The sequence below is a fragment of the Piliocolobus tephrosceles genome, chromosome 5, assembly GCF_002776525.5.
Source record: "Piliocolobus tephrosceles isolate RC106 chromosome 5, ASM277652v3, whole genome shotgun sequence".
Classification (NCBI taxonomy): Eukaryota; Metazoa; Chordata; class Mammalia; order Primates; family Cercopithecidae; genus Piliocolobus; species Piliocolobus tephrosceles.
In genome coordinates, this window is record NC_045438.1 from 51,288,836 (window position 1) to 51,314,545 (window position 25,710).

Here is a 25,710-nt window from a genome sequence, read left to right on the forward strand (position 1 = left end):
AGAAATCGAGCAGTGTTTTCTAAAAGGCAGGCCTGCTCTGCTGTTCTTCTCATATTGGCAGTAAGAAGGCAGAGTTTCCTTCTGCCATGATTTCATGGCAACTGTGACTTTCTGACTAGCTTTGGTGATGGCCATTGTCAACCATTTATTTAGCATTCAAACCGATCTTTTAAAATCATTGTTCAGTTTATGGATACAAGGAGGTACATTCCTTCTGCATTGAGCTGTTTACAGTGCAGAGAGAATGTAAATGATGTTTACAACACAGAAAAACCATGTGGTGACTGAAAGAGACACAGCTTGGTGTTTTACAATCTTTTCTTTATTCATTTGCTCAACAAATGTGTATTGAATATCTGTGTGCCTGTAACTAATCTAGGAACTGAGACCTGGCAGGGAACTTCTACATCCATTTTTAAAGCAACCTCTTGGAAGACCACAGTAAACTACGGTGGGAATTTAAATGCTCAAAGAATATTTAGGAATGAAAGGACAAAAATGTCAGGCTGTCAGCTTATTTGATGGTTCTCTAAGTTAGGAACCAAATTGCTTGACAGAATGTGCTTTTTAGCGCATCTGCACTTGCTAGAGGAAACAGTCATATTATTCATTTCAGTGGATCTGAGTGTGTGTCCATAGGCAGGGGAACTCTTTTCTGATGTCAGACCCTTTTCATCTGGCCTCTCATGGGGTTTCCTGGAAAAAGACTGCAATCTTGGGTTGGGATGAGGAACAGAGCTTGAATGCTAGATTCCTGAGTTGAAAAGACACCTTTAAGAAGTTGTCAGCCAGGCATGGTGGCTGACGCCTGTAATCCCAGCACTTTGGGAGGCTGAGATGGGCGGATCACAAGGTCAGGAGATCGAGACCATCCTGGCTAGCACGGTGAAACCCCGTCTCTACTAAAAATACAAAAAAAATTAGCTGGGCATGGTAGCGGGCGCCTGTAGTCACAGCTACTTGGGAGGCTGAGGCAGGAGAATGGCGTGAACCCAGGAGGCGGAGCTTGCAGTGAGCTGAGATCGCGCCACTGCACTCCAGCCTGGTCGACAGAGCAAGACTCCATCTCAAAAAAAAAACAGAAGTTGTCACATTTAGAGCAATGTTTCTGAATAGAGAAGAAATTGAGAAAGACAGACCAGAATCAGATGAAAACTACATTTTAGTGGTTGTAGCCACTGGCTACAAAAGCCTTATGATGTTTTAGTGTCATTGGGCAGGCAAGTATTAAAGGATTGAAGTTTATTAGCCAGAAACATGTCTAGCTTTACTTAATAGCCCAAAGGATTTTGGTCCCATTATTACAGTTGCTCACATACTTTCATTAGGTCTCTATGCACCGGACTTCATCTGCTCAAGGTAAAAGAGCCGTAGATGCAGGAGCTGGAATAGGACCCACATTTGAGTCCAAATCCTATGCTCTGTCACCTCCTCACTGCCTTTTTCTGAATTTTTACTAATTGAGCACAAGCTCTACTTTAGAATATTTATAAAGCTGATTAAGATTATCTTCATTGAGGAAAATCAACCCAGAAATGTTAGGTAAGCTTGCTGAAGACATGCAGTCATGAAGCAAAACTCTGCATTTATTTCCTGGCCTTCATTCAGCACTCTTTGTAAAGTTAGGGAACTGTCCAAAAGACTGCTCTCACTTCTGGCACCAATTACAAGTTCACACGTCCTCAAAACCAACTTCAGCTTTGATCATTTTCAAGAAGAATTCAAATTTTTATACTCATGATTCTGATTTATTACAGGGAAAGGCTATAGTCAAGGGAAGAGACAGATGGGACAGAGTCCAGGAAAGTGCAAATGTGAAGCTTCCACGTTATCTCCTCCCTGTGGAATGGACAGCATTCTCTTAGCAGTGATGTGTGACAATATGCAGAAAGTATTAGCAATCTGAGAAGCTAACCTGAGCCTGGGTGTCCAGAATTTTTACTGGGGCTTGATCACGTAGACATAGTTGACTACCCATGTGGCTGACCTTGTCTCTAGCTGGCACTAAATGACTCAAATTGTCTACTCTAAATCACATTGTTAGACTATCTAACTTGGCACCATACCCCAAGTAAACGAAGATGCTTTTTTTTTTTTTTTTCGGGCAGATATTCTAAGGGCTTAGAACTCGCCTCTCAGGAGGTGAGGGCAAATTAAATTTTTCACTATACACTCTTAGAAGCAGGATGACCATGAGATGGTGATAATAACACTAATAATAATGGTGATCAGAAGAAACTAGATGGTAGTATAGTAAAACCCATGTGGGCCTTGCTTTTGGATGCCTTCTTTCTCTTGATAATTAATAATTGTTATTTTTATAAGAGACACAATAGAGAAGGCACAAGCTTTAAAGGGCAGTGGACCCAGTTACCATTTTCAAATGATTGATTGTGATTTTATGGCCTTTTCTTATTCATTAAACTCAGAGTGGCCAACCCTGTATTAAAAACAGCTCTACACTCTCTTCCTATACTTAGCCTTATCTAGACAAAAGAAAGAATATAAAATATAGACAATGTGACACATGACTTTAATTTCTATGTCTATAACAGAGTTATAATCAAAAACAAGTCCCCAAAAGTCAGGAAATTGGTTTCTTTTATTTAGGCAAAATTCAGATGTTTGTAGCAAATAATATGCTCCCTCATTGACAATGAATGAGAATCTTGGTGAAGTTATTTATACTTTAGTTCCTCAGTGATTTAAAGTGGGAGATATAATTTTGCCAAATTTACTCTATTGATTATTTACTGTGGCTGGATGATATATGTGAATTTTATTTTACATTGCCCAAATTGAAAACGTAAAGATTATGAGACACTGGTTAGTAAGTGAGGGGATAATTAAATGCTGTAGGATTGAATCTAGGGGAGGGTTAATGAACTGTTCTGCTGCATACAAATAGAGGTTGGAATTTGGGTAAAAAAATAAATTAGCCCAAGAACAATGGACTGAATCTATAAAATAGATTAATGGGACTTCTCTCACAGTAGAACAAATTACTATTTAAAGGCAGATAGTCAAGAAAATAAATGGACAACATTGTGTCAGCGGTTTTAAGTTAAAGGAGAGGGGGAAAAAACCAGGATGTAGTTAAGACCTTCAGGAATTTATGTTGGCAGAAGTCATTTTAACAACAGCAGCCACAAACCCTTACCCATAACAGATCCATAAGCCTCTTTTCAGATAATGAAAAATAGGATCAGTTCTGGTGTGCCCTGCCAGCAAATGAACCTCTCGAAAGAAAAAACACCCCCTGCCCCCCAAGAAGAAGGGGGAAATTAATGTGTCAGTGGTGAGTGATGGTGGGCGATAGGGCTTGCCGTGGAGCTGATTTGTGCCTGTGACTTCTGGGAGCAAATCCCCGTGTCACTCTGAGCTGGGGAACTCCCCAAAGCTGAGCTCTTCAATACTGAGTCAACTGCCTGCCTGTTTGGCCTCATCCAGGAGTTTTCAGTGTGATTTTTAAATGCTTAGCTGGTTCTTTGGGTGAAGACATTTTGCCATTTGGAACAATTTGCGGGTATTATTCTCACCTTTTCCAAGAGGCACACACCACCTGCTCATTTTCCTCACTCATCTAAACTTTGGGGATCTGGAAATTCTTCCCTTCCCACCACCCTCTTCACACTTTGCCTGATTCCCACCCGTCTGCTAATGTCAGGCTCTCTGGAATAAGTGTCTGGTAGCTGCTTCACAGGAAACTCACCATGGAGTTGACTCATTTGCTGTAAGTTGGCAGCCAGCCCCCAAGCCCGGGGCAGATGGCCCCTGTGAATGTGCACCTTGAAGGAAGTAACTGGTCAGGGGCACAAAGAAGAGGCAACACATGGGAAGTTGCATGACCCGTGTGGATCCCAGCCTTTGGAATCCTCATCTGCTGTTTCTGTCCCCTGTCCCCTGACCCTCTGCATAGGTAGTAGATGGGTTGTTGTTGTTGTTGTTGTTGTTTGTTTGTTTGTTTTTGGAAAAGCTGGGTCGGCATCTGGATTTCTTCTGCGCACCCTTTATTAGCGCTTGCATAATGTACACAATCACTGCCACTGGTGAGACTGTTTCCTGAGCAGGGATTTTAAGCATTTCTTCTTTTGTCAGGAAGTACTTCCAATCCAAGGGCTACTGCATAATATCCATTTATCTCGTTTAGCTTTTTAAATGACTCAAAATTCTTAAAAGAAGGACAAAAGTACAGGGTAATGCACAGAACAGGGATTTGCACTGATACTGTGATTTCCCCTTTTCCTACTTTCCAATGGGCCCATCTTTTTAAAGCAGCACATTATCATCAATGAGAGAAACAGATGAATTAATTTGAATGACTAGGGAAGGCTACCAGACAGCTGGCTGTGGTGATAATTACAAAATGTGTGTCCATCTGCCGCTGCTGGTCCTGGCTAGAGCAGGTGGGGTGCTGGGGGTGGAATATTAAAGTCATGGGCCCCAAGATGGACTAGTGCAGGAGGCAGAGCTCAGAGTAGAGTGTGGCCACTGTGATACCACGCCCCTGTGACAGGACCATGTGGTAGAAACTCCAGGGGGAGAAAGGACCTTGTGTTTTCATGGCCATTGCCAGATCCCCTCAGAAACATGTTTGGACTTCTTTCTTTCTTAGAAATCTCTCAGCAGCATGTTGTATAAAGTCAGTTTTCCAAGCTCCCTGGAAATGTTGCATGTCTTTCTATTGCTTCTTCAATGTCTCCCCTATATTAGTGTGTGTGAGTGTAAAGGAACATCCTAGGCTCACCCCTCCCCTAATGCTCTGTGTCTTCCCTCACTCCCCAAGTCTGGCTAGCTTCCAGTGCTCGAGGGGGCATGTCTGGAGCCTTCATAGTTGCTGGGCCAGTTGACACTTTGTCTAGTTTTTCTCCTCGATTGACATTTAAAAATTTCAGTGTCTCCTCTCTCATTTTCTTCACGTTTATGCCAGAGTTACAGGAATTAATCGGTTCATTCGTACAGTCCTTTACTCTGCAAAACTTTGAGCAGCTCCTCTTATTTCTTAAGCACTCACTATGCTAGGAAGACAACGATGAGTAAGACTTTTGGAATTGTGGGGGTGACAAGTATGCACATGGATTATTTTGTATGCACTGTAACTGTGTGAATAATATTTTGCAAATTTTCTTTTTCAGCTTGTGTATTTTGCCCAACATTAGGTGTCTGACATTTATCCATGTTAATACAGAAAGCTGTTGTTCATTCAATTTTATTACTGTACAGTATTTCTTTCTATTCATATACTGTGATGTATTTATCCATTCTTCTGTTGATACTCAGGCTGTATTCAATTTTTCGTTATTATGAACAGCGGTGCAATAAAATAACTATTATTGACCTGTTGCCTTCCTTGGGTACAAGACTTTCTCCAGGAATATATAAGAAATGGAGTTGCTCTTAAATGTTGGCACCAGCATGCATGCCCACCAACAGGATATAAGAATTCCCTGTTAAACTCATGATTTCTACACCTGGTATTGCTAAGTGTTAAAAAATTTTGCCAATCTGATGCTATTTCATTGTTTCAACAAAATTTTTCCTGACTGCTAGTAAGGTTGAGACATTGTTTTTTCCTACTTGCTTATTGGGTGTTCATGTTTCCTTCTCTGGAAATTTCCATTTTGAAATCTTTGCTCACTTTTCTTTTGAGTTGTTGGTGTTTTTCTTGTTGATTTTTAAGAGTTAATTATATATTCTAGATGACAGTCCTTTGACCTTGATATAGGTTGCAAAGTTATTTTCCCAAACTGTGGGGCTTATTTGCACTTGTGTTATCTGTTGTGTACAGAAGTTTTAAATTTTAATTGAAGCCAAATTTATTAACGACATCTTTGGCTTGTGCTTTTTAAAGAAAGGTTTGTTTAAGAAATCTTGCAGCTGGGCACAATGGCTCATCCCTGTAATCTCAGCACTTTGGGAGGCCAAGGCGGGTGGATCATGAGGTCAGGAGATCGAGACCATCCTAGCTAACATGGTGAAACCCTGTCTCTACTAAAAATAAAAATAAAAAATATTTAGCCAGGCATGGTGGTGGGCGCCCATAGTCTCAGCTACTTGGGAGGCTGAGGCAGGAGAATTGCATGAACCCAGGAGGCAGAGCTTGCAATGAGCTGAGATCGTGCCACTGCATTCCAGGCTGGGCAACAGAGTGAGACTCTGTCTCAAAAAAAAAAAGAAAGAAAGAAAGAAATCTTTCATGACTCTAAGGTCTTAAATACAGTCTTCCTTATATTTTGTTTTGAAAGCTTTCACTTTCACTTTTTTACACCTAGGTATTCAAACCCTTTTGAATTTGTTTTTGTGTATGGTGTGAGGTAGGGATCTAATTATGTTTTGTCCTATCGTCCCAGTCCCATTTATTAAGCAGTCAGTTCAGTGTACTCTCACTGCTCTGTAATCCACTTCTGTTGTATGTCAAGTTTCCTTATAAGTAGGTACTACTTCTGGCTATTTGTCTACCCCTGCATTTTGTCTCAATTACTAGGGCTTTATAATAAGTTCTTAATAAGGGTCCAGTAAGCCTACAATCTCCTTATTCAAAGTGTCTTAACTATTCTTGAATATTTGTATTTGACCAGAATTGCATTAAACGTATAAGTTAATTTGGTGAGAGAAGAGATCTTGATGATGATTTGTTCGGGACACACAAAAATGGACACTATAACTTCTTGAAGAGCAGGGACAGGTTGGAGGAAGGGATGGGTAACAGTGAGTTAGTTCACTTTTGGTCATTTGAGACCAATGTTCCCATGGGACATCCGTGGAGATCTTTGGTAGCCCCAGAAAATGTGAGTCTGGATCTCAGGGTGAAACCAGAGCTAAAGATGAGATCTGAGTCACTAGTGTGGCTGGTTAAATAGAGTGCCCCAAGGGGCCTGGGAACAGAGCTTTGGAGGCCAGCATTTAATCAGCTGGTGGGTGGTGGGAGTGCAAAAAGGGGAGTGAGGAGGGGTGGTTAGAGACCTAGGTAGAGAATGTACAGCAAGTCTTCACTTAACATCATCAGTAGGTTCCTGGAAACTGAGATTTTAAGTGAAACTATATGTAAACAAAACCAATTTGACCCATAGGCCAATTGATATACACAAAAGTTAAGTTCCTACAATGTATTTCTGGTCTCAAAAACATTTCCAAACTTCTAAATAAAGACCCCCAAACACTTCTAACATTAAACCTTGAAATAAATGTGAGCTATATAGACATTTAAGAAAGACTAATAAAATCAAGTTGGATAATTAGTCACCCCATTTGTGGTGAATCTGTGAGTGATAGTGATCATAGCGGTAGTGGGTTAAATCCAGGAACAAATGTGTCCAAAGTGAAAATTGTAAGACGTGCCCCCCTCCCATCCCGTGGTTCCAAAATAATCAGTAACCAGTATGGGAGGCTGGCCAGGCACTTTTGGACTGCATTATTTATTGTCATGCCTTTGAGTGATCATCATATTCTTTATGATTTTTGTTTTATAATTATTTGTATTCATTTGTTTTCCACCCCCTTTTTCCAGTTCAGTGTTGCTAGTGGCTGGAGCTCATCCTGGCAGCTAAGAGCACACACCAGGCAGGAACCAGCCCTGCACAGGAAGCCACCCCATTGCAGGGCATGCTCACACCTGCACCCACATTCACTCACACTGGAACGTTGTAGACATGGCAATTCATGTAACACACACAGTTGTGGGATGTGGGAGGAAACCAGTGTACCAGGAAAAAACTCAGGCAGACATGGTGAGAGTGTGCGAACTCCTACACACACAGTGGTTCTGGGGGGAATCTATTTTTTCCTCAACCTTATAACAAAACAATGTGGAACAAACCAATGTTCTTGGAGACCCTGCTGCACAGGGAAGTAGGCAAGCTCCTTGAAAAACTCCCCCCAAAATTTTACTGGTATACACCTACTAGAATGACTAATATGAAAAATACTGACAACACCAAGTGTTGGGAAAGATGTGGAAGAGCTGAAATTCTCGTTCCCTGCTGGTGGGGGTGTAAAATGGCACAATCACTTTAGAAAACTGTGTGGGGATTTCAGAAAAAGGTAAGCATACACATTCCACAACTCAGTCATTGCACTACTGAATATGGGCTCAAGAGAAACAAAACAAAAGACCATAAAAATACTTGTACAAATATATTCATAACAACTGTATTTGCAATGACCAGAACCCCAAACATTTATCAGCAGATGAATAGATAAACAAATGGTGGTCTAGCTATACAATAGAGTACTACTCAGCAATATAAAGGATCAAGACAGCTGGGCGTGGTGGCTCATGCTGAAATCCCAGCACTTTGGGAGGCCAAGGCAGGCAGATCACTTGAGGTTAGGAATTTGAGACCAACCTGGCCCACATGGTGAAACCCTGTCTCTACTAAAAATACAAAAATTAGCCAGGCGTGGTGGCTCACACCTGTAGTTCCAGCTACTCAGGAGGCTGAGGCAAGAGAATCGCTTGAACCTGGAAGGCAGAGGTTGCAGTGAGCTGAAATTGTGCCACTGCACTTTAACCTGGGTGACAGAGTGAGACTCTGTCTCCAAAAAAAGGAATCAAACTATGGACGCACACAATAGTATCTAATATTGGTGAATCTCAGAAATAGAGTGAAAGTAAAAAGAATACATAAGAGGAATAATTTCATTTACGTAAAATGCAAACTAATTTATAGTGACAGATAACTGGGTTTGGGACCAGAGGAGCTCTAAAGGGGAATAAGACATCTTCGGTGGTGATGGAAATGTTTTTTCTTTGTTGTGTTTTAATAGGCAGGATCTCATTTTGTTGTCCATGCTGGAGTGCAGGGGCACAATACTAGCTCACTGCAGCCTCGAAATTTTGGGGCTCAAATGATCCTCCTGCCTCAGTCTCCTGAGTAGCTAGGACTATAGGTGCGCACCACCACACCCGGCCAATGTTTTAAATTTTTTGTAGAGATGGGATCTCGCTTTATTACCCAGGCTGGTCTCAAATTCCTGGCCTCAAGTGATCCTTCTGCCTTAGCCTCCCAAAATTCTGGGATTGCAGGTGTGAGGCACTGCACCCAGCTGGAGGGAGGGAATGTGCTGCATCTTGATAGTGATGGTGATTTCCTGGGTATAACCAATCATCACCACTCCTCAGTGATACACTTTAAATAGGTGGAGTTTATTGTTCTTAACTTACTCCTCAATGAAGCTGATAACTTAAAGAGAAAAGGAAAGAAAGGGGTCCTTAGCAGTGTCAAGGGACCTGGCTGGGCACACCGGACGTGCCAATGAGGAGAGCCTTGATGATTCTGGGGGCTGTCTGGGTAGAATTTCAGTGGGCAGAAAAGTCAGCATTCCACTCCCTCTCTTCTCCCTTTCCTCCTTCCCCTCCTTCTTTCTTCTTTTTTTCCCTGCTTTGCCTCATTTTTTTCTTCTTCTTTTTTAATTTATAAGACAGCTAGAATAGAAGGGAACTACTGAGGGATCTGGAGATTTTTATTGTCCCCTTGGGAGGAGGCTGTGGGCAGAACTGGAGGAAGAGGTTCATCGTACTCAGGGGAGAATTTCCAGTCTAGCTGTGGACACTGACCTTTGCACGTCTTCCGTCCCTCCTCCAATGCTGGAAAATGAAGGATTGCTGTGTTTATCATAACACATTTTCGGTCATTTTAGTTTAGTTTGTAATTAGACTACAATTACCTAACCCAGTTGCTTAATAATAAAGACTATTCACCCCAGGCAGCATGGTGCAAAGGGAATTGTGCCCTCCACCCCAGGGCGGTGATCCCAGGTCCCTTTGGCCTTCATATTAACCTACGGTTTGAATCTTGGTCTGCTGCATTGAGCTGCTGTGTGACCTCAGACAAACCTCTAAACCCTTCTGAGCCTGGTTTATAATACTTGTAATGATCAAATGAGACAGTATGTGAAAATAAAGAGAGTGGCTGTCACCTGAAAGGTGCCTAGTAAGTATGTGCTATATCTGAGTCCCTGACAGATATATTCAGTACCCGTGAGAGCATGGTACCGTGCCAAACAAACTAGAAATGCACACACATGGGAAAGAAAAGTCTCAGGTGAGTGAACGCATTAAAAAGGTACATGTGGTGCATTCTCAGATGCCAAAATAGTGCTCAGGACTGAGGTGAGAGGTAGGGGCCCAGGAGTTTACTGAAGAGAGGACCTTTTCATTGTTTTCAGTGGGAGGGTAAAACTTCACCTGCAGTGTGACAGCGGCCACATCCAAAGACTCAGAGGAGCCCGCATGAGGAGGAGGAGCTGAAAGCGGAGGGAGGTGGTTGGTGCCACTGTGTGTGTGTGTGTGTGTGTGTGTGTGTGTGTGTGTTTAGCCAGGAGGGAGCTGTTGGGAAATGCCACCTAAGGAATGTTTTCAAGTGCAATTCGAGCACTTTATGATGTGAAGAATAAATATGCTTTCCTTTGTAGTCCCTTGAGCGGGGAAGTAGCACATTCTGGGTGGCTCTGGAGTGGCTGATTTTGGTCCTGGGCTGTTGCTCAGGCTGTGGGGAGGAGCGGTCCCAGGCAGGAATCTGAGGAAGGAGCTACAGGGACTGTGGCCCTTGGCCAGGCGGGACGGAGAGCCTGCTGTGGATTTTCTCAGCGGTTAGAGCCTCTGTTGTCTAAGCTGGGAAAACTGATATTCACTGAGGGAGAAACACTGGCAGGACACTGACAGCTTCCTCAGAAGAAACACATGTGTGCTGCGCCCAGCCTGATGTCCGTGCCCCAGCCTGAGCACCCATGGTCTCACTTGGTGTCACACAACATACTTCTCCTGTCTTCAATGTCAAACCTTCCCCGTGGTGAAAATGGGCAGGGGTGGGCCGGGAGGAAATAAGCTACATTTTTCTTACTGCGGTCAGAGTAGCACATTCTTTTTTGTTTTGTTTTGTTTGAAACGGAGTCTTGCTCTGTTGCCCAGGCTAGAGTGCAATGGTGTGATCTCAGCTCACTGCAACCTCCACCTCCTGGGTTCAAGTGATTGTCCTGCCTCAGCCTCCCGAGTAGATGGGATTATAGGCATGTGCCACCATGCCCTGCTAATTTTGTATTTTTAGTAGAGACAGGGTTTCACCATGTTAGTTAGGCTGGTCTCGAACTCCCAACCTCAGGTGATCTGCCCGCCTTGGCCTCCCAAAGTGCTAGGATTACAGGCATGAGCCACCGTGCCTGGCCCAGAGTAGCATATTCTTGATTTGAATGTGTAGACTGGAAAGGTCAGTGTAGTCTGATGATGATGATGATAATGATGATGACAGTATCAAGCACTTGTACAGCACTTACTACTATCTAAGCACTTTTCTAAACATGTAGCATACAAAAATTCATCTCATCATTTAATCCTTACAGCATCCTTGAGGTGAGGTCTTATTGTCATTGCTCCTATTTATAGTTGAGGAAAACTGAGGCATGGAGAAAATGACTCATCTCTAAGTGGTGCAGAAGGATTTGAACCCAAGTCATCTGACTCCAGAGTCCCTCTTGTGGGCATGTGGCTACACTGCTTCTTACCATGTATGTGTGGATTGGATGACTCCTTCCTGATAGGAACAAACCCATTAGGTTTTTTTAGGCATCTGTTTCAAAGGGTCCTCCTGTATTTGTAAGGCAAACCTTTTTCTTCTGTTTCTCTCCTTCTTGCACCATTATACGATCCGTAGTCCTCAGGACATGGCCCCAGCCTCATCACAAGCAGTACATGTGACAATGTGTCCACCTGCAGTTCTGTCCCTGCCCAGGGCTGGGCACAGCAGCCCACAGAATGCTTCTGCTAAGAGGTAGATTCTAAGGTGTGGACCCAGGACCTCTTAGGTAGTATTTTGAGACATATTTGGACAAAAGCTACTGAGGCAGTGTGGAAAATAGATACTACTTGTCTTGAAAGCTAGGTCAAGGCAATTGTTTGTTTGTCTTTTAAAAATTATGGCAGTTAGCTGAAATTGTATTTCAACTGCTAGGAAGCTAGAATGGCCAGATCTTAGAAACTGGTGGAGAGGCAGTCGGTTAATAAAAATTTCCTTGGAAGGAGTGATGGGGGAAGGAGAAGAGAGGGAGGGAGGGAGGAAGGAAGGGGAGGGAGCTGGACCTTCCAGAGCGGTCATTTCTGGATTCTGTAGCCTTTAAATGAACACAGAGGTCTTTCGAGGCCTCTCAGAGCTCTGGCTGCCTTCTGCAGTCTTTGACTGTGAGAGGCAGTGTAGGAGGAGCCTGAATTGGCCTGACAGGGGCTGTCCTTTGCCCTCAGGGCACCAGTGTACCCCCAGCTGCACCTCATGCCATATGGTAGCAGGGCCTGTGTTCTGTGTCTTCTTTCCCAGCTGGCCTGGGAGCTCCTGGAAGGCAGGGCCTGTGCCACCTTCTGCTCTGCATCTCAGCACTTGAATAGAGTCTGGCATAGACTCTACTTAGATTAGAGCATGGGCTCAGTACATATTTATCAAAGTCAGTTGGCATCAAGAAGCCTGGATTCAAATATTTGCTTTGTGATCTTAGGCAATGACTTGTAATGAACTAGAATATCAGTATTTTTGAACTGTAAAATCTCTACTACATTAAATTAAATATGGGAACATGTAAAGAGGCCACAAAGAAGAGGCCTTCAATCAGGATTTCCTTCTTTTTTTTGGCAGTCGAGCATAAGCAATGTCAGATCCCCACACAGAAATCACATCCACCAGGGAGTTCCTCGTCGATCCTCACCCATCCTTTTAGCCAGGGACTGAAACTTCAAAAAAGAACGGATTCCCTTTTTAGAATATTGCAACAGATCATGTCCTTTGTGGTTAGAAAATTGCCTTAAATAACTGATCATTTTCACTTGAATATCCTGCAACAGGGGAACACTCATGTTCATCCTTTCAGCATGTTCAATGCATGTACAAGTTACACGGGAGGAGGCTGTATAAAGGTAGTGGTGAAACATCGGCTTGGAGACAGACTGGTTTTTAATAAAATGCACACAGAATTTTATGAAGACAGGCATATTCTGGGACAGAAAGCAATTTTCAAATTTAAAAAGATTCAAGCCATACAAAGTGTGTTCTTTGATTACAGTGGAATTACATTAGAAATAAGTAATAGAAAGACTATCTGGAAAATCTCCAAATACTTAGAAACTAAATGACACATTTCTAAATAACCCACTCCAAAGAAGAAATTAAAAGGGAAATTAGAAGCTATTTTAAACTGAAGGAAAATAAAACCCCATCATATCAAAAATTGTGAGATGCCACTAAAACAATGCTTAGTGCTCCTGGTGGGGTTGGGGGGGTGGGTGGGAATATATAGAAGTAAATGTCTGCATCAGGAAAGGTCTCAAAGCAATGGCCTGAACTTCCACCTTAGCAACCAGGAAAAGAAGAGCAAATTAAACCCAAAGCAAGGTGGAGAAAAGAAATAATCAAGAAAAAAACAGAAATCAGTGAAATAGAAAACAGAAAAACAGGCCAGGCGCAGTATAATTACACGCCTGTAATCCCAGCACTTTGGAAGGCTGAGGTGGATGGATCACTTGGGGTCAGGAGTTTGAGACCAGTCTGGCCAACATGGTGAAACCCCATCTCTACCAAAAATATAAAAAATTAGCTGGGCGTAATGGTGCATGCCTGTAATCCCAGCTACCCATGAGGCTGAGGCAGGAGAATCACTTGAACCTGGGAGGTGAAGGTTGCAGTGAGCTGAGATCATGCCACTGCACTCCAGCCTGGGTGACAGAGCAAGACTCCATCTCAAAAAAAGAAGAAGAAGAAGAAAAAAAAAAACCAATAAGAAAATCAGTGAAACAAAAGCCAATTCTTTGAAAAGGTCAATACAATTGATAAACTTGTAGCCATAATGATAAATGGAAATAAGGAGAGAAGACACATTACTAATATTAGGAATGAGAGAGGTAACATCACTACAGATTCTATAGATATTATGAACAAGCTTGTGCCAGTAAATCCAACAACTTAGTTGAAATAGGCATGATATTGTTACCAGTGGAGAGTGTCCAGGTTCTTGGCGTTTTGAACCAAGAATTGGACAAAACACACAAAGAAATGAAAGAATGAAGCAATGAAAGCACAGATTTGTTGAAATGAAGGTACACCCCACAGAGTGGGAGTGGGCTCGAGCAAGTGGCTCAGGAGTGCTGGTTACAGAAACCTCTAGAGGTTTCCCACTGGTTACTTGGCTACACCCTATGTAAATGAAGTAGTGGCCTGAGACCAGTCTGATTGGTTGCAGAAGGCAGCCAATCAGAGCCTGAAGTGAATTTTCAGTTACATCCCTGTGCAGATGAAGACTAGGCCTGTGACCAGTCTGATTGGTTGCAGGAGGGGACCTATCAGAGGTACCTTCCGTTTTTCATCTACAATGCAGAAAGTGGGGAGGGTTGCAAAGAGTATAGCCTCTGATCCTTTTGTTACCTGAGCGTGGAAAGTTAAGGTTTTCCTTTTGATTCACTTCTAGTCAGTCTGTGCAAATCAGCCTTAGGTTCCCTGCCTCCAGACCCTATTCTCCTGCCTCGACATTGTAATATAATAAGAAACACATATTCGCTCTCTGCTCCAGGTCCTTGGCACAAAACTCCTAAAACTCTTATAATTTCCTGAGCAATCAGGTGCTATGTACATCTTTTGTTCTAATATTTCATCTTTGACCTCAGTTCTTGACCCAGATCTCCTAATCTGTTGGAATTTGCTGGGTGATAGGAGTCTCTTTTGTTCTAATGAGGAACCTCTTGGTGGGCGCCTAAGTGGATGCTGGTCACCGGAAAGACCAAGCCACAATTAGAAACTTTGAACTTTCAGCCCTACCCCCATCCTCCAAAAAGAGGAAGGGGGCTGAAGATAGAGTTAATAATTGATCATGCCTATATGATAAAGCCCACATAAAAATCCCTGAAGAACTATGGGGTTCAGAAAACGGGGTTGCTGAACACGTGTATGTGCTAGGAGAGGAGCCCGGAGAGGGCTTGAGAGCTCCATGCTCCTTCCCTCAAGCACTGACCTGTGTGTCTCTTCATCTGCTGTTCATCTGCATCCTTTATCCCATCCTTTGTTGATGTAATAAGTAAATATAAGTGTTTCCCTGAGTTCTGGAAGTTGCTCTAGCAAATTATTGTACCCACAGAGAGGGTCATGAGAACCTTAATTTATAGCTGTTCAGCCAGAAGTATAGGTGACAACCTGGGACCTAGAATTGGCATCTGAAGCTGGAGTCAGGCTTGTGGGCCTGATGCTTTAACCCGTGGCATCTAACTATAACTCCAACTCCAGGTAAACAGTGTCAGAATCAGCCAGGCACAGTGGCTCATGCCTGTAATCCCAGCACTTTGGGAGGCTGAGGCAGGCAGATCACTTGAGGCCAGGAGTTTGAGACCAGCCTAGCCAACATGGCGAAACCCTGTCTCTACTAAAAATATAAAAATTAGCTGGGCATGGTGGCATGTGCTTGTAATCCTAGCTACTTGGGAAGCTGAGGCACAAGAATCACTTGAACCTGGGAGGCGGAGGTTTCAATGAGCCAGGATCATGCTATTACACTCCAGCCTGGATGACAGAGCGAGACTCTGTCTCAAAAAAAAAAAAAAAAGGGTCAGAATTTAATTGAATCATAGGATCGTAGGACACTCTGTTGATGTTTTCTGGAGAATTACTTGATACAAAACTTCCCCTCAAACACAAAACAAAACAACAACAACAACAAAAAGCCTTATAGGCCCAGATGGTTTCAGTGGGGGAATTTTACCAGACATCTAAGAAAGAAATCCTACCAACTCTACATAAACTCTTCCAGAAACTTGAAGAGGAAGGAATACTTCCCAACTCATGCTATGAGGCTGGCAATACCCTGATACTAAAGATAAAGATATTACAAGAAAAGAAATGTACAGACAAGTATTTTACATGAACATGGATGTGAAAATTCTGTCAAATTGAATTCAACAATATGTAAAAAAGCCATCATGATCAAGTGGGGTTTATCCCAGGAATGCAAGATTAGTTTAACATTAGAAAGTCAATGTAATTCACCACATTAAAAAAACTAGGGGGGTGGGGGGCGCGTGGTGGCAGGCGCCTATAGTCCCAGCTACTCCGGAGGCTGAGGCAGGAGAATGGCCTAAACCCGGGAGTCGGAGCTTGCAGTGAGCTGAGATCCGGCCACTGCACTCCAGCCTGGGCGACACAGCAAGACTCCGTCTCAAAAAAAAAAAAAAAAAAAACTAGGAGGGGGAGAAACCCTTTTAATCATGTCAGTAGATGAAAAGCATTAGAGAAAACCCAGCCTGTATTCCTGATACAAACTCTCACCACACTAGAAATAGAAGGGAACCTCCTTAACTTGGTAAAGAATATCTGCAAAAAACCTACAGGTAACATACTTACTGGTGAAAGACTGAGTGCTGCCCCCTAAGTTTGGTAACATGGTCAGGGTATTCACTCTCACCACTTTTATTCAACACAGTATTGCAGCTTTTAGCCAGTACAGTTAGGCCAAAAAGAAATACAGGCCTTCTAAATAAGAAGAAGTAAAATTGTTTTCATTCATAGACAACACGACTGTGTAGAAAATTCAATAGAATCTACAAAAAATCTCATAGAACTAATAGGAATTCAGCAAGCTTGCAGGATACAAGATAAATATATGAAAATCTATTGTATTTCCCTATACCAGCAACAATTGGAAATAAAAATATACTATTTACAATAACATCAACAATATTAGATAGGAGTATATCTGACAAAAGATGAACAATATTTGTACACTGAAAATTATAAACCATTGCTGAGATAAGTTAGTTCTTAACTGAGAGTAGAGGTAAATCATGTTCATGGGTGAGAGGATTCATTATTGTTGAGATGTCAGTTCTCCCCAAATTGATCGACAGATTTAAGGCAATCTCAATCAAAACCCAAACAGGGAAATTTACAAGCTGATTCTATAATTCCTTTTTTTTTTTTTTTTTTTTTTGAGATGGAGTCTCACTCTGTCACCCAGGCTGGAGTACAATGGCACAATCATGGCTCACTGCAACCTCCGCCTCCCAGGTTCAAGCAATTCTCCTGCCTTAGCCTCCTGAGAAGCTGGGATTACAGGCACCTGCCACCATGCCTGGCTACTTTTTGTATTTTTTTTAGTAGAGACAGGGTTTCACCATATTGTCCAGGTGGTCTTGAACTCCTGACCTTAGGCGATTGACCCACCTCGGCCTCCCAAAGTATTGGGATTACAAGCATGAGCCACCACGCCCAGCTCTAAAGTTCTTAAGGAAATTTAAAGGACCGAGAATAGCCAAAACAATTTTGAGAAAGATCAACAAAGTTGGTAGACTAACATTACCTGATTTCAGGATTTACTATAAATAAATCCATACTTTTCAAAACAATGTGGTGTGGGTATAAACATAGACAAATAAATAGATCAGTGATTCAGCCATTCCACTGAGAGATATTTACACAAAAGAAATGGAAGCATATTCCATACAAAGATTTGTACATGAATATTTTAAATAACTTTATTTATAATAGCCCCAAACTGGAAACAGCCCGCATTTCTACCAACAGGTGGATAGATCAATTGTGGTACATCTTTATGATGGATGCTACTCAGCAACAAAAAAGAAATGAACTATTAACACATGCAGCAGTGTAGCTGAATCTCCAAATAATAGTGCAGAATGAAAGAAGCCACACTAAAAAGTACAGTGTTATGATCCTATTTATGTAAAACTCTGGAGAAGGAAAACTAATCTGGAGTGACAGAAAGCAGGTCAGTTTTTCCTGGGAATGGGAAGTGAGGGGGATTGCACATAAGCATGAAGAAGAAACTTCTGGAGGTGTTGGATGTGTCCATGATGTTGATCATGCAGATAGTATGCTTCCAGTGGTTGTTTGCCTTAAATATGTTCAGCTTATGGCATTTCAATTATACCTTAATAAAGCTGTTTACAAAAAAAAAAAAAAAAAAAGGTCACTGGGAATATTGTAGCCTCTTCCCCAACCATTCTACTCAAATTTGTCTCATCTAAGACACACTGACCCTTTCTTGCCCAATCCAATATATTTGTCTCTGTCCTTCATTTACTTTACTTCTCATTGCACTTGACTTAGGCGAGCACTTCTTTCTGCTAGAAACACTTTTCTCTCTTGGCTTCTGAACAGCACATTCTCTTGGGTTTTTCCCCCTAGCTCTTGTGGCTGCAACTCCTCTAGCAAATGTCACTTGTTAGAGGGCCTTTGACCCTATCTCCCTCTCTATTTATACTCTACTCAACTCCAAGGTTATCCCACCTAGTCCTACAATTTAAAGCAGCAGCATCTGTACATCCCAAAAGAATTTTCTGGGATAATAGAAAGAGTCTCTATTGGCATTGTCCACATGGTGGCCACTAGCCATCTGTGGCTATGACTTGAAATGTGGCTAGCGTGACTAACATATGAATTTCAAATTTTATTTATTTAATTTAATTTCAATTGAAATAGCCACATATGGTTAGTGGCTATCGTATTGAATAGTCCAGGTCTAGATCACTGTGTGTTTACAAGCTGTGGGTAGGAACACATTTGCTGGTCTTGACTTTTATTTTTTCAGAATAAAATAAGTTATATTTTTCACAAAATATTTGTTTCAGGCTGGTATCTCTAGGGCTCACACATTCACACATAGATTTGTTTTTTTTTTTTTTTTTTGGTTTCGTTTTGTATGTAAGTTGAAAGGCACTGATCTAGATGCCGATGATGTCCATGTTAATGTTTTCAACCATGAGCTGAGGTCCAAAGTCATATTTGTCATCCTGACATCTCATCACAAATCTGTAAGTGTGCTGTTTTCCCCTCCAGTTATCTCACGTCTCAGCAAATGGCACTATCTTTTCCTCCAATTGATGCGGAACAGTGACCTGAATTTTCTGCTTTCCTGTCCCTGCTCCCCGCCATACCCTACTCCCACACTCAGTCCAGGAGCAAGGTCTGTTGGCTCTGCTTCCTAAATGGGTCCCAGGTCTACCCACTTGTTTTCATTTGGGTTTCTATCAACGTACTCTAAGCCCCTGGCGTCTCTTGCCTGGAGTACTGCCGTAGCTTTAAACTGGTCTGTGATTCACTGTTATCTTCATAAGACCCACAGTGGCCAAAGGAATCTTCCAGAGCCATAAATCAGATGCTGCTGCTGCCCTACTCCAGAGCCTCCAAGAGGTTTCCACTGCCATGCTCTGTTGTCACCTTACTGTGCCTATGAGGCCCTGGTGACTGGGCCCAGCCCTCTGGTATTGGTCCACCACAGTCACCCTGGTCATTCTGTGCCAGGGACTTCCACTTCCTTGCTTATTTATCTGCAGGACTCTGCACATGTGCTGTGACCTAGGCCCCCCAGATCTTCCCAAGATGGCCCCTCTCTGTTAATTCAGGTCTTAACTCAGAGGTGACTTCCTCAAAGGAGCAGCCATTCTCTGACTAAATCAGTAAGTGTAACCCAAGTCAGAGTGATAGTATTTTAGGAGCAAATGAGATATATTGTTACTGAAATAGAGTGCTTTTGAGTAATAGGAGCCAACAGCCATCAAAGTATTCTTAACTTGAGATTCTTGAATTTTCTTTACAAATCATCTGTAATCAACAAAATCCTTCTGTGCAAGTAATACTGCCAAGTTTCTGTATGAAGAATAAATATTGGTCTTGCTATTTTTTAACTTACTTGACTGAACACCCCATTATGCAAATTTAATGAACAGTTTAAAATATGCATGTTATGTACAATATAGTGCATTAAGATATAGATGTATAAGTTATGTTAATATAAAATTTTAAATGAGTATTTCATTAATGTGAATATATCATATGCACAAGGCAAATAGCATTTATTTAAACTTTTTAATCTCTGAGATTTATGTACATCATGGTTAGCTTTGTGAGAAAGTTTGAATTTGATTTGATTTAGGTTACCAAATTTGATTTTAATTATCCAAATATAAATTTTATTGTCGTGAAGAGAAAGGTCTGTAGGGTCGATTATTCCTTGTGTAATTTTAGTCTTTACTTTGTGAAAATGTGTTATTAAAATAGTGCAGAAAAATTACAAGTTATTAACAAAATAAATTATAGGATTTGTGATTTTTTACCTTTGCTTTAAAAACAAAAAAGAAAGAAAGAAAAAAAAAACATCCTGGCAAACACAGTGAAACCCTGTCTCCTCTAAAACTACAAAAAAATTAGCCGGACATGGTGATGGGTGCCTGTAGTCCCAGCTACTCGGGAGGTTGAGGCAGGAGAATGGCGTAAACCCGGGAGGTGGAGCTTGCAGTGAGCCAAGATCGTGCCACTGCACCCCAGCCTGGGTGACAGAGCAAGACTCCATCTCAAAAAAAAAAACAAAAAACAAAAAAAACCCCAAAAACAAACAAACAATAAAACAAGCTTATATTCAAATACTGAAACTTTTTGTAGTAGTCACTTGCATAACAGATTCCGAAAACAACAAAACTGAAACTGTATGTACAGAATACTATGTATTGGTTAAACTACGTAACACAGGAGGCAATAGGAAATACATTTACATTTGCAAAATGAAAATTGAATATAAATAGGAAAATGTGGCATGATTTTATCCTAGAAAATTATTTAAATCAGAATAGATAGTGTTCAGAAAGTTAAAATAAGGCCTCCGTTTTACTTTACTTGTATTCCATTCTGTACAAGTTCAGAAATGGTGGTGATTAAAATATTTAAGTCACTTTACATTCTTCTGGGATAGCTCTCCAAAGGGAATAATCCAAGCTACAGACAAAGATTTATGCACAAAGATGTTAGTTATGGCATGGTTTATAATTTTGAAAAGTCAGGAGCCATCCAAATATCCAGTGGTGGGGGGATTTAAGTAGATTGTATAACATCCTTACAAAAAGATTATATAACCACTAACATTAATTTTTAGGAAGATTGTTTAATGTGGAAAAATGCTTCTGACATAATGCTAAGTGAAGAAAAAGGATATATTTATATGGTATAATCTTAATTAGGTGAAAACAATATCCCTAGAAGAAAATATATTAATAGTAGTTAATTCTGAGTACTGCATTGTTGCTGGTTGTATTTTCCAGGTTTCTAGAAAAAAAACACATATTACTTTTATAATAGGGAAAAGATTATTCATAAAAGAAATTTTGATGCCAATAAAATATTAAATATTTAAGGTTACTGTGCTTTAGAGCCAGAGAGTAGTGCATGGCTCATTTAGTCTGGGAGCTCATGAGTGAGGGTTATAATTGGTAAGGGAGAATAAGAGCTGTTTTTTCAGATGGCTCCATGGACAGCAAGGTTTCTTGGTGTTTTTGCTCTCAGATAGTCCCTGATGTGCTCAGTTCTGTCACTTACTGACTGTCACTGCTGATCAGAAAGTCTGACGGGCTGTTAGCTTTGTATTTGACAGATATAAAACAGTAAGACCAGGTAGTTGTTACCTAATAAATATGACTTATTTGGTGGCCAAACATTTTAAAACAGGGGACCAAAATGATAGATTCCTGATTGTGTAAAGTGGGAACCATTCTGGATCATTTTTCAATCTTTAGGTTCTGATCAATTTAGAGGTCATGAAATCCTTTTAGTGAGTCTTCCCTAGCATTACTTTGTAAATGAAATTAGAGTAGAATAGAAATGCCAGAGTGCGTGGCATGTAGTAAGTATCCTGTAAGTTTTAATTTCAGATGTGTGTTTGTAGGTACTGGATTGTGACATAAAGTGTGTTTTTATTTTGGTTTGATTTTTTATCTATAGTTTGCTGTCAAAAAAGTCCAAAGACTCTTAGTGCGATCCACACCAGTGATGTGCAGTATTCTCCAGTGATTATAGCATCAGTGTCACTTGGGAGCTTGTCAGAAATGTACCTTATTAGGCCCCGCCCAGATCTACTTAATCACAAACACTGGTGGTGGATCCCAGCACTGTGTATTTTAATGAGTCCCTGTCTTAGTCCATTTTCTGTTGCTGTAAGAGAATATCACAGGCTGGGTATTTTATTATAATAGAGGTTTATTTAGCTCACAGTTCTGGAGGCTGGGAAGTCTAAGAGCATGGCACTGGCATCTGGAGAGGGCCTTTTTGCTGCATCATGTCATGGTGGAGATTATCACATGGTGAGAGGACAAGTGTGTGCCAGCTCAGGACTTTCTTCTTCTTATAAAGTCATCAGTCCCATCTTGGGGGCCCTACCCTGACAACCTTATCTAATCCAAACTACCTCCCAAAGGCCCTACCTCCAAATGCCATCAACATATTAATTCAAGGATTAAGTTTCCAATACATGAAATTTGGAGGACACATTCAAACCATAGCAGTCCCCCTGGTGATTCTGATGCACACTCAAATTTGAGAGCCACTAGTCCAGCCTTGCTATTCTTGGTGAGCTTCAAGGACTAACACTGGCATCACCTGTGAGCTAGTTGGAAATGCAGAATCTCAGACCCCAACCTGGACAGGCTCACTCAGAATCTGTGAGATCACCAGGTAATTTATTTTCGTGGTAATGTTAAATAGCTCTGATATCAACACACATGCCTCAGGGGCCAAGTAGGTCATGTCAGTAGTGAAAGTAGCCTGGTTTCCCCCCTAAAGAAAGTAGAACAATAAGAAGGCATTGTGGTGTGAAGTTTTAGTACTCTTGTTTTTAAAAATCCTGTATTATACCAATGGGGGTTAACACATTCAACCAAACTCATCAACTAAGGTTAACTGTGGTTGACATCAATTACGTTAAGCAGATTTTTAAACACAGAATTTTAATAGTGACCCTCATATTAACTTCTTCTGATCTCTTTTAGGAATTTATCAAAGAGCTGCTTTCTCGGATAAGAGGCATGAGGAAACTGAGCCCTCCGCAGAAGAAGACTGTATGATTCTGGAACAGGGTGGAACTCTCCTGGAAACGAAGAAAGGGTCCTGGGATTTGTACTTCATGAAGACTTTTGTGAAAGAATAGGTGTCCTTATGAACAACGTTTTTGTTTTGTTTTTTTTTTCTTTTTTTGGTGTGAAGGTGGGGGGTTCTATTAGACATTTATTCAAGAGCGTTCCATTTTTGGTTTTAAAGGTTTTTGTTAATGTAATATTTTAATAGCAAAGATATCATGACTCTAGCCACAGCCCAACCAAGGATTATCAAAGCAGGTGGACACTTGAAGGGCCGTGCCAGGCTGCATTTTCTGCAAGGACTCAGATGTTTAGTACCTTATGATACAGGGAAGATAGTTTTCTTACAAGTAGTTTGGTAATATTTTTTTCTTAAGTTGTACATTTGACTCAGCTGTCAAATTTCTCATACTTGTATATATCTACACACAACTAAGTTAAAATGTTGATGTGAGTTTTATTTTACATGGATGAAATAAACCTGTGGTCGTCCTTTAACTGGAGGTCCCAGCACACATGTTTTCAAGAGGCCACTAGGCATTCTTCATTGAGTGCTGCTGACTTCAACATTCACTTTATGCACCAAAGTGAAAGAATTCAGTGTATCTGTTATTTTAATGTGCTACACTACAGAAATGTTAAGTTGGTCAAGGGCTTAATTTATGGAATTTCTATTATTTCATTGGTTGGGATGCTTTGCCAGGTCATGTGCTTACTGTCTCATTTGTGGTCTTTTAAAGTTGTATGAACCCTTAATTTGAAGAACTAACTTGATTTCTAGAGAAATGCCCACTCTAGCTAAGTGATATTTTGCATTGGATAAAGGAAGCATTGTGTAGAAATGAATCGTCTGCTTTCCACCTGGTACTGTGTATTATTCTGTCTCCAGGAAAGCAGATCAAAAGAAAGGTAGCAGATCGAGTGTCTTCTTCCTTAGAAATACATTCTGGTAGCTTCTGTGCCTGGGTAGCATCAGACCAGTGGGTGTAAACCGAGCGTTAAGTGTCAAGGTGAGAAAGCCTCACATTCTCTCAAGACAGTCGCTGCTGATTTGGAAGTGTGGAGATTGCATTTCTGGCTTCTCTCAATGGCTTGTGTTGAGGACTCTGGGTGCTCCTGGGCCTAATTGTGCACCCTGATCCCCATGCTTGGAGCTAGGCCTGGTGGTATGTTCTAGCCCTCTCAGTTATCAGCTCTTTGGAGAAGGATCAAAATTCAGATGGGATGTGGGATGAGTAATAGGTGAGAGTAGACACTCTTCCTTTCCTCCAGGAATTCCCTGCTGCCTCCCACAGAAACCCACCTACCATAAGATGTCTCCAGATGGCCTTGTCCAAGGATGGGGGTCAGGCATTTTATATCAAGGGTGCTCTGAACATATTTAATTTTTTAAAAAAACTATGTTTGTGAATTTTGCGTATACTGGCAAGCTTTTGAAAATGTGTTTAATTTTGTATTGTTTACCAATGATTTATTTACAAGATATTTACTCAAATAAATGGAGCTGCTTACAAGCCTGTTGACATGTGTGGCTTGCACAACATATTAACATGATGGTTTTGCTTTGTCAGTTTCTCTGCAGAAGTGAAGACCAAGCACCTGTGTCTATCTAGCTTTTCATTTTCAAAGTATTTCTAGGCATGTAATCCTGGCCCTCTCCTCAGGCGTCTTCACATCAGGTGGTGAAACCAAAGGAGCTGGGCCACATTCTTGGGCTGAGAAAGAAGATGGGCTCTGTGTGCTCAGCCTGGCACTCTCCTAGGCCAACCTCCTCTCGTTTAATTAAAACTCCCCTTTCCTGTCTGACAAGAACCCTCAAAAACATTTCAAATTAGTACACTATTTCACTTATTGTTAGAATGCCTTGCACCATGGAGGTCAGAAAAATACAGAATGGGCAGGATTTCTGTTAGGCTTAATTGACCAGCCCATGTGATGGTCTCAGATGAAGTAAGAATAGACTTTTCCTCCAAAGGCCTCTGCTCCCACCACACACCCCCTCCCCACCTTCCCTCCTGCCGTTGTCAGGGCCCGGCATCCCCTGATCCCTGTGAGTGCTCCAGCCAGAAGTTTGGGCCTCTTCCTTGACTCCCCAATATGCTCCCAGTCACCCAGCCTGTCCTCTGTGAATATGTCTTAAATCTATCCTGTGTCCAACTTTCCTGGATTGCTGCCACCACCTTGGGATTGGATTCTCCATGTCTAGGCTTGTCTCCCTCTGATCCATCCTCCACCCAGTTGCCAGAATAGTCTGATGACTCCACCTTCTGCTTGAAACCAAACCCCTCTGCATGTCTTATGAGAAATATTGTCTCTGCCTCTCCCACCTCATCTTTTGGCCTTGTACTCATGCCTAGTTCTGCCAAATTCCTTGGAGTTTCTGGCATGTTCTATGTATTTTCTTCTCTAATGCTTTGTAAAATCTGTTGCCTTGGCCCGGAACACCCTCTTTGCCAACAGGCTCTGTCCAGAGAGCTGGGTTAGATCCCCTCCTAGGTGTGTTCCCCCTCAGCTCCAGCCTATACCCCATCGTAGACGCATCCACAGTATCATTATTGTCTCTCCATTTGTTGGTGTCTTCTGTTAGAATCTAGGATCTTTGAGGCTGGGGATCTGGACTTCTCCAAGCGTCTGGTCCTAGGTTTGGCCCATCAAAGAGATTGATGTGTGTTTGCCAATTGAATGAATATGACAAAAGATTCAAGAACTCCACTGTTTTCTTCCCAGCTAGAGTTTTGGTTCTTAGATCTGAGTGTACACTTGAGTCACTTGGGAAGCTTTAAAAACATTGGAAGCCTGGGCCTCAGTCAATTCTGACCAGTGAAATCAGCATCTCT

General features: G+C 41.6%; 1 protein-coding gene across 1 annotated transcript in view; it reads left to right on the forward strand.

The window, feature by feature from the left end:
* The window catches only part of PPP1R14C (protein phosphatase 1 regulatory inhibitor subunit 14C), a 107,476-nt gene extending 83,084 nt beyond the window's left edge, over positions 1 to 24,392 (forward strand). Inside the window, exon 4 of the mRNA XM_023205858.1 lies at positions 22,787 to 24,392. Coding sequence (XP_023061626.1) covers positions 22,787 to 22,861 — 75 coding nt within the window. The 3' untranslated portion in view covers positions 22,862 to 24,392. The remainder of the gene's footprint in view (positions 1 to 22,786) is intronic.
* The last annotated feature ends 1,318 nt before the right edge of the window (positions 24,393 to 25,710 follow it).